The 10,043-nt window shown below is 50.4% G+C and overlaps 1 protein-coding gene across 1 annotated transcript; it reads right to left on the bottom strand.

The window, feature by feature from the left end:
* Positions 1–3,135: 3,135 nt before the first annotated feature.
* Positions 3,136–8,647, bottom strand: LIM2 (lens intrinsic membrane protein 2; the record flags this gene model as incomplete). The annotated part of the gene is made up of 4 exons (XM_082677932.1): positions 3,136–3,197; positions 3,412–3,546; positions 4,627–4,776; positions 8,473–8,647. The coding sequence occupies 4 exons, from the start codon at positions 8,645–8,647 to the stop codon at positions 3,136–3,138; spliced, it is 522 nt and encodes a 173-aa protein (XP_082534058.1).
* Positions 8,648–10,043: the final 1,396 nt, after the last annotated feature.

The following is a 10,043-nucleotide window of genomic DNA, read 5'->3' as shown; positions in this document are numbered from 1 at the left end:
CACTGCGATGAAGAGTGGCCCCCGCTTGCCACAACTAGAGAAAGCCCTCGCACAGAAACGAAGACCCAACACAGCAAAAATAAATAAAATAAATTAATTTTTTTTTAAAAAAGAAAAAAAAACCTTAAAAAAATTTAAAACAAAAATGGACTTGTCATTTACTAAGTTGGGGGAGACCATGGGAGGAGCAGATGCGGGGTGTGAGAGAGTTCAGGAGCTCAACTTCAGATATGTGAAAACTGAGATGCCTCTTCTTTTCAGGTGGAAATGTTGAGTAAGTAGTTGGAGATACGAGTCTGAAGTTATAACATCATTATTATTGCTAGAGTCAGCCGCTATAAATATGATTCCTGGAATAAGTCTCAGGAAATATTTCTACTTAAATAGGCCTCAATAAATTATAATTAGAGAAGAAGGCTTCTGTTGCTATTATTACTAGAGGAAGCCTCTATAAATATAGTATTTTGGTTATTTGAGGAGGTCCCAATAAATATTTCTAGGGAGTAAGCCTCTATTAATATAACAGTTCCTAGCCTAGGCTGTAATAAATATTCTTATTGTTGGAACTAGCCTCCCTAAATAGTCTTATCATTTCATGATAAGCTTTAGTAAATCTCATGGCAGTTGGCACGAGTTTGTTGAATGAACTAATGAATGAGTGAGTGAAGAGAAGATCAAAGTCACGAATGATGGATGAAGAGGCAGTGCAGGACGAGGTGCAGATCAGACTTCTGGTGTTTCTCCCTGGAAGGGTCCATCCAGGGAGGGACCAGGAGGTTGGGAGAGCCAACTGGAGATGGTACGAGTGGGCAAGGAGGTTGTTTTTCCACAGTTGTTCCTTTTTTTTTTGGCTGCGCTGGGCAGTTAGCATGTGGGATCTGAGTTCCCAGGCTGAATTCGCTCAGTGGCGTTCTGGAGGGCTCCGAGGAGCTCTGGTTGTCTCAGCACAGAAAGAATTCAGTGAGAGGCAAAGTGATGAGATAAGAAGCGATTTATTAGATTATGAGAATAGGATGCTTGTGAGGCTTACAAGTGGGTGGGCGAGAGGGTGCCTCCCCGAGAACTTAGTGGGCTCCTGTTTTATAATCAAAGGAAAAGTGGGGAGGGGGAGAAGACCACCTCCTTCCTCATTCTTGAGTAGACGTCATGCTTCCATCGTCAGCTCCGCCTCCAGGTTGGGCAGGGGAGTGTTTTTGTCCCTACATGGTCAAGCCAGGACTGTCATGGCACTACGGAAAAATTATTTCAGGTCTCAGTACAATGAGGGTCTTTCACTTTGAAATATCACCTTTCCATAAATTATTGTCTTGTATGTGTGCAGAGAGAATGTCATGGGGGTTACTGAAATCACTGGGCAGGATGTGGGTCTCACGCCACCATTGCTTTATTGTTTGGGGCATGGCTCATGCTTCTGTTGCTTGGTTTTGTGGTTAAGCAAACCTGCTTTCTTAAGTGATCATTAACTTATAGGGGTCTCCCATACTTTTTCTTTACTTACAATCCCCTAGTGTAAGTAAATCCTCTATTTAACTAATTCCCTATTTAATTACCTACTTTGTCCCTTTATTCTGTCCCTATCATGACCAGGGATAGAACCCATGCCCCCGGCATTGGGAGTGTGGAGTCTTAACCACTGGACCACTGGGGAAGGTCCACAGATCTTTTCATTTATCGTGTTATCCTACTGTGATATTATGTTTTATAATAAATATATATTGGGTCTTTGTCCCCACTTCTGGCATAGGGATCCTAAAACTCTTGGAATTTCCTAAGTTGTGAGAGGAAGGGGAACCAACCACATGATTAGAGGGTCAGAAATTGCAGTCCCACCCCTTGACCTCCTGGGAGGGGAGAGAAGTTGGAGATTGAGTTCAACCACAAATGGCCAATGATTTAATCAATCATAACTATGTAATGAAGTCTCCAGAAAAACCCAGAAGGAGAGGATTCAGAGAGCTTCCGGGCTGGTGAACACGTGCTTTCTGGGGGAGAGTGACCTACTTGGAGAGAGCATGGACGCTCCACACCTCTTCTCACTTACCTTGACCTGTGAATCCCTTCCATCTGGCTGGTTTTTGTTTGTTTGGTTGGTTGGGTTTTTTTGCGATACGCGGGCCTCTCACTGTTGCGGCCTCTCCCCTTGCAGAGCACAGGCTCCGGACGCGCAGGCTCAGTGGCCATGGCTCACCGGCCCAGCCGCTCCGCGGCATGTGGGATCTTCCCGGACCGGGGCACGAACCCATGTCCCCTGCATCGGCAGGCGGACTCTCAACCACTGCGCCACCAGGGAAGCCCCATCTGGTTGTTTTGAGTTATATCCTTTTATAAAAAACTGGTGATCTAGTAAGTAAAATGTTTCCCTGAGTTCTGTGAGCTGCTCTAGCAAATTAATGGAACCCAAGGAGGGGGTTGTTGGGACCTCTAGTCTATTGCTGGTTGCTCAGAAGCACAAGTGACAACCTGGGCTTGTGATTGGCGTCTGAAGTGGGAGGCGCGGTCTTCCAGGGCTGTGTCTTTAACTTGTGTGATCTGACACTTTCTCTAGGTAGATCGTGTCAGAATTGAGTTATTCGCTTGGTGGTGTGGGGAAGAAACACACCCATCAGAATTGGACCTACACGTTGGTTTTCTAGCAGTTGAACCCAGGGACTTTCCTGACGGTCCAGTGGTTAGGACTCCGTACTTCTACTGCAGGGGGCCCAGGTTCGAACCCTAGTGGGAGAACTAAGATCCCACACATCGAGGGGTGCAGCCCAAAAAGAAAAAGGTGAATCTAGTAGGGTGGGGACTGTGCAATTTATCTCTGTGCCCATCTCTCCTACAGGAACTGAGCAGGCAGGCCTACTATAATGCCACCACCCCTGCCCCATTCACCACACTTCACCCCTCTTTCTCTCCACTCGAACGCCTCAGGGACCACACTTCAGTAGTTTCCGTCAGTTTTATTAAACTCCAAAAAGTCTCTCTAATGGATATTCCGTTTCTCTAACAACCCCCCTGGTGGCTGGGGCCTTGGGTCTCCTCAACTGCCTCCACCAGGCCCCAGGAACCAGGATTTCAGGCCTCTAGACCCACCGCCTCCTCTTCAGTGACCTGACTTTGACATCCAGATGAAGTCGGGGCACACATTTGGGTTCAGCGGGGAGTGGACAGGCGCCGACATTCATTCATCCGGTAGGCACACATGTAGAAAATTCCTGCGCGAGAAGAGATCCCGGTTGACCCCGCCCAGCCCCCCATCAGCCCTCCCAGCCCCTGCTCCCAGCCCCAGACACCGACACAGCATCCCCTTTCTCCCTGGTGTCCACAGGGCTTGGAGTCTGCCTTCTGGTTCAGTGCCAGGGGCGCCTGTGTGGGACCCCCCCCATCATCTCACCCGGACACTGGCCTTTCCACCCCCAAACCCAGTACCTGCAAAGAAGGTCATGAGCAGAGCTACCCAGCCCAGGATGTAGGACCAGGAAAAGCGCCAATCCCCGAAGCGGCGACCGAGGAAGCTGACGGTGACTCCAGTGTAAATGGCCAAGGCCAGCAGGACGAAAAATGCTGGAGAGAGAGGTCGGGGGTGGGGGTGGGGGAATGGGGATGGGGGCGGGTTTGGAGATGGGGGTGGGAATGAATAAATTGAGAAGGGGGTATGGATACAGGTAGGGATAAGGGTGAGGATGGAGGTTGAGTTGAAAGTGGGAGTAAAAATGAATGAGGGGTAGGGTTAGGGTGGGAATGGTGTGGGGTTGTGTTGCGTCATAAAGAATCTGACTGGTCTTTGTCTCTGGTTCCTGGGAGGGAAACTCTAAATCCTTGGAATTTTCTGAGTACTAGGAGTGTCTTTGTTGTTCTTGGATCACACCTGAGTTTATGTTGATGATCAGAGATGACTCAGGGATAGCAGCTGGTCAGCAGAAAGACCAGCCGTGGGAATAGAGGGTTGGGGCTTTGAGCCGCTTGGGATCAGTCCAACCTCTGGGGAGGAAAGGGGAGCTGGAGTTAGAGTTCAATCCCATGGCCACTGATTCATGCCCTTGTAATGAAACTCCAGTAGAAATGCTGGATGCTGGCGGTCACTGGAGCTCCCTGTTTGGTGAATGCATGGATGGGCTGACGAGCCCTAATTCTGCAGGGAGAGTGCATGGAAACTCCACGTTCAGGACCCCTCTCCGGCTTCACGCTATGCATCTCTTTAGCTGGCTGGTCTTGAGTTGTGCTCTTTATAATAAAACTGTAAGTATTGTTCTTTCCTGAGTTCTGTGAGTTATTCTAGCACATTTCTGAACCTGAGCAGGTCCCGGGAACCCCTGAATCTGTAGCCGATTGGTCAAGAGCACAGGTGAGCTGGGGACCCCACTTGCAGCTGAAGTAGGGGCAGTCTGGTTGGGAACCGTGCCTTTAAACCTGTGGGGTTTGAGGCCACCTCCGGTGGTTAGTGCCACAATTGAATGGCAGCACACAGAGCTGGTGTCAGAACTGACTGGCATTAGAAATAGTCCTGAAGTTGTCGTCGAAGGTGGAGGGGGGATTTGGGTGCGGGTGGAGTGGAGTGAGGAACAGTGGGGAATGGAAGTGGTGTTGGGGGTAGAGCTGGAGAGGGAGCTGGGAGGGGGCAGGTGTAGGGGGTGGGTCACTCACTGGAGGCGAAAAACACGATGCCCGCAGAGAAGGGCCGGGAGAAGCGGGTGAAAGTGGGCTGCTGAGCGAACGCCATGATGCCCATGATGATGCCAGAGGTGGCGCACAGGGAGGACAGGATCATGAAGGCCCGGGTGGCATTCCAGTATGCTGTGGGAGCACCCCACAGTCACTCCTGTGCCTTCCTTGCCCTCAGTGGTGAAGGCTGCTACCTCTGAGGGCAGGAATGCCTCACCCCTCTCTGTATTCCTGACCTAGCTCCTCCTTCACCTCTCTGAAAAACCCTTCCTCTTCACCTGGCAGACTCCTATTCATCCTCCAAAGCCCGGCTCCCAGATCCCCTCCTCTGGGAAGCATCCCTTCTCCCCTCAGGCACCATCCTCACTCCCTGCTCTGGGTTGAGACTCTCTTTGCCTGTTTCCCTCTCCAGCCTGATTGCTCCCTGAGGACAGAGACCTGGTCGACTCTACACCACAGACACCAGCAGAGGTTTGATTTGCACATGGGCCTGGAGAAATGCTTGTTCAATGAATGAATGAGTGAGCGAATGCCAATTTCCCATATCCTCCTGCTACTCACTCTCTATCCTCTCTCCCATGCTCCCTTTCCCTTCCTTCCTACCACTTACCCATATTTAGAAATGTCCCATTAATTTATTTCTAACTTGTTTATGATGTCTATCTCTCTCCGCTGAGTTCTCAGCTCTGCGAGGGCAAGGGCCTGGCTTTCTCACTCACTGCTGTATCCCCAGCACCTAGTGCCTGGCCCGTAATAGGTGTTCAAGAAACATGTTGAATGAATGGAGATGCCCTGGGAACACTCATCATGATCTCATCTCCCATTTGGCAACTCTCAAGTACGTGCCAGGCTCTCTTCCCATATATGATCCTATCTATTCTTTCCAAGAGCCCTGTGCTCTAAGTAATATTTTCATGACCATTTTTCAAGTGAAGGAATGGAGGCTCAGAGAGGTGAAGCGATTTGCTCAAGGTCCCATAATTAGCAAAAGGACTGGAGTTGAAAGCCAAGCTCCACGCCCTCCGTCTTAACTGCTTTTTCATTCTGTCTCTCGGAGAACCCATGACGATTATCACCCCGGGCAGAACTGGGATCCTGCCACTGAAAAAGCCTTAGATCTTTGCAAAATGCAGTCTTTTGTCTTGTGAAAGTCTAGGGGAGAACAATTCCTGGATACTTCTCCACGGATGTTGTTATGGGCTGCTGGGTTGCGTTGTGTCTCCCCTTTCAAGTTCATATGTTGAAGTTCTAACTGCTCCCCCCTCCCCCCACTGCCTCGGAATATGACCTTATTTGGAAATAGGGTCTTTGCAGCTGTAAGTAGTTAAGATGAGGTCATACCAGAGTAGAGTGGATTTCTAATGCAATATGATTGGTGTCCTCATAAAATGGGGACATTTGGAGACAGGCACAGACAGGCACACACCCAGGGGAGCATCACGCAAAAATGAAGGCAGAGATGGGCTGGTGCACTTACAAGCCGAGGAAGACCAGAGATTGCTGGGCAGCCACCAGAAGCTAAGAGAGAGGCAGGGAACAGATTCTTCCTCACAGCCCTCAGAAGGAACCAACCTTGCAGAGACCTCGATTTTGGACTTCCAGCCTCCAGATCTGTGAGGCGATAGATTTCTGTTAAGCCACCCAGTTTGTGGTACTTGGTTACGGCAGCCTTAGAAAAGGAATACACGTGCCTCTGGGTATTTAAAAGTCTGGAGGACTTATGGGGGATGTTATAGCCTATTTCTTTCCCATGGTTGGGCTAATGCAGGGGTGGAAAACACAGATGCCTCTGAGGCTTCGCTGCAGCTGTGAATAAAGGCAGGAGACAGCAGGCTGCATGGGGAACACGTATGTACCAGCGATCAATGATCAGCTTCATCTTTAGATAAAACCTTCCCTATTTGAATCACAGTGTGGTTTCTGTCTCCTGAGGGGCCCCTGACTGGTGTACCCCATTTGAAGGGGGCATTTGCTTCTCATAACCAGCTGACCACGGGCCTGGAAAAGACAGGCAAAGCTGGATTATTCAAGAAGATCTGCAAGTCCAGATTTTAATGTAAAAATCTCCAGATTTTTAAAATACTGGTAATGACTTTGGAAACTTTAAAAATGCTGTGCATACGCGTCCTGGGTTGGGTTTGGCCTCTGGGAAGCAAGCCCAGGACTCCTGCTCTAATTTTGGTGATCGGATTACGTCAGCTATACGAGGGATGAACAAATTAAACCTGCTGTTTGGACAAATACCCAAGAATCAATCGGGGTGAGGTATGTCCCTGAGGCTCTCAGTCTTGTGGTCATGAAGATATCAAATGAAGTTGAAGACCTCCATCCAGCCTCCCTCTCTCCCATCCCCAGCAGAGGGAACTCAGAGTGTCTGGTGGTGTTCCCAGTCTGAAGCAGGAGGAATGGTAGAAGTGTGACAAAGGACACAGCCAGAAATGAAAAGGATGTACGAAGTCAGCCAGATGGGGCTCTGAGACTGGTAGCCCAGGGCAAACCTTTCCACTTCTCCCTGTCTCAGTTTATCCCTCCAGCAAATGGGTAGGTTTGGTAAGATGGGGTAGGTGAAATCTGCCACAAGCCTGTCATCTCACAGGGCTCAGTGAGGGTTGGCTCCTCTTCCCAACCCCCTCCCCAGAAGAATTGACTTTTTGAGGTCAAGTATCGTGTCTTAATTCATGGACACAACGGAACAGCCCTCTTAGTGTTGTTGGGACACCGAAGGGAGTTAATCCAGGCAAAGCGCTTAGAATAGCATGTAGGACACAGTAACAATGCATGCCAGTTATTATTATTATTACTACACTATGATTGGATACAGATAATATAGAACATGTGATATACTATGTATTATTAATATATTATATAATGTATATTGTATAATATATATTATGTAATATACTATACATCTCTATGCATCTCTCTTTCCATATATATGCATGTATATACATTTGACCCTTGAACAGCACAGGTTTGAACTGTGCAGGTCCACTTACATGAGAATTTTTTTCAATAAATACATACAGCACTACACTATCTGCGGTTGGTTTAATCCCCAGATGCAGAACCACCGTGGATACGGAACCGCGGATACGGAGGGCCGACTACATGGCTTGAGCATCCGGAGGCTTTGGTATCCACGGCGGGTCCTGGAACCAATTCTCTGTGGCTACTGAGGGACTGAGGGAAGACTGTGCATATATACAAATATATATGTATATGGAAAGAGGCACGTAGAGGTACATAGTATATTATAATAATATGTATTATATAATATAGATTGCAGGAATCCTATACTGTAAGTACTATTTTTATCTCCATTTTTACAATATATAATGTATTATATACACGTATATATCTATATACACATATACATACACACACATATATACATATACACATATGTGTTACATGGCTTGCCTCACAGCAAGTATTAAAAAGTACCTCATCCAGTGTTAGCAAACTTAGGGTCCGTATTGCTTCTGTATCCTCCTGGTACCTAATATAGTTCTTGACACCTAGTAGATATTTAGAAAATGCTCTTCTGATAACCCCAGCCCCAACTGCTATACCTGACCTCTATTTCATGCCAGGAAATGTCACCTCTCTACTTAACCTCTAAATCGGTACATCCTGTAATTGTACTAGAAAAAAATACTGAAATCCCAGTTCTGCCCCTTCCACGCTGAATGACCTTGGGCCGGACGCTTTCCCTCCCTGAGCCACAAGGTTCTCCATCTGCAAACAGGTGGCCTTTCCACCGTAAGGTTCTGCCCCGCGTGAGGCTCTGACCCCAGGCACAGCCCAGACCCTGCCCCGGAGCCTCACCGATGCTCTCCGTCTGCAGGTAGCACTTGCTGCCCAGGCAATATCGCCACAGGCCCTGGTGGGCGAAGGCCCCCGACAGCCGGTACTGCATCCAGTGGTCTGTCGCCGTGGCCACCACCAGGAGGATGGTCCCCACCCAGGCGCAGAAGAGGCCGCCACCCATGAAGCTGTACATGGTGATCTGTGGGTAAAAGGAGAGATGGGGTCGGGAGCTGGATTCCCATGTCCTGGGGGAGAAGGGACCGGGGGTCTAGATTCCTAGTCTGCAGGACAAGAAGCTGGGGCCCTAGACTTCCAGATCCTAGGTGAGGAGGGAGCTGGGGGGCTGGGACATTAGGTCCCAAGGAGAGGAAGGAACTGGGCACCTGGATCCCTGGGTCTGGGGGGGCAGAGGGAGCTCAGGATCTGCACTTCTGAGTCTGGGGGAGGAGAGGCTGAGAACCTAGACCCTTGGGTCCTGGGGGGAGAAAGGGGCTGGGGACCTAGACTTCCAGGTCCTAAGCCAGGAAGGGGCTGGCCACTGGGACACCAAGTCTTTGGGGGATGGAGGGGGCCGGGGCCCTGGACTCCCAGGTTCGAGGTGAGGAGGGGGCTAGGGCTAGGACCCCACCAAGTCCCTGCGAGAGAAAGGAGGCCTGGCTGCCAGATTTAGGGGGAGGAGGGGCCCATGGCTCCCACACCTGGTCCCTACCTGAGGGGCAGAGCCTGCCCTGAACCCTCCGTCTGACTCGGACCCTCTGTGCAGACTGAGCCCGGTCAGGTCGCTGGCCTCTCTGCTCCCAGGGTCTCCCAAATCCCTTAAGCCTCCCCATACAATGGCCCCATGGCCCAGCAGCTTCCAGCAGGCAGAAGTGCAGTGGTGGCAGACGCCCCAGATGGAATTCGCTGAAGCAGGAATCCAGGCCCTCCCTCCCCGCAGCCCCTGGTCCCACCGGCCTCTCTCTGTGACCCTCCCAGCCGCCCTAGCACCCTGTCACAGGCCTCGTTCCACGGCACCCTCGGGGTTAGCCCAAGCTGTGTAAGCAGACACAGACACAAGACGTAGGGTCACTCAGCCATTTATTGTTCAGCCCGGCCCCGCTCCCCCAAAGGCAGGAGATGGGGTGGGGCTGCAGGTATCTGGATATGTTGGGCCAATGGGGTTCTTCGCAGGTGGGGTCACAGGGCATGTCACGTTTGGGGCTGGGACAGGAAGGAGGTTGAGGGCGGGGCGGGGCTGGCTGGGGTTGAAGACAGGGCTGGAGTGCAGGAGAAATCAGGGATGAGGATTGGTTGGCCTTCAGGTGGATGGGAATGAGGATGGGTCAGGGCGGAGATGGAGAATGGAATGGGGGTGAACGGCTGCGGGATGTGGGATTCAGTGTGGCCGTGGGATGGGGCTGGCAGAGGCAGGTGGGAATGGCTTTGGGGTTAGGAATGGGCCTGGGCATGGCTAGAGGAGCCCTGGGCATTGAGAGCGAGGTGAGTGTTGTCGCTGTAGCTGGGAACAGTGTGAGAAATGGGAAGAGGCTTGGGTTTGGGCATGAGGTTCAGGGTTGTTTCCCTGTCTTGGGATCCTATGTCAGGTCTGG

This window comes from Grampus griseus (genome assembly GCF_964374135.1).
Source record: "Grampus griseus genome assembly, chromosome: 19".
NCBI lineage: Eukaryota > Metazoa > Chordata > Mammalia > Artiodactyla > Delphinidae > Grampus > Grampus griseus.
The sequence above is the reverse complement of the archived record's forward strand: the minus strand, read 5'-3'. Positions and strand labels throughout refer to the sequence as shown.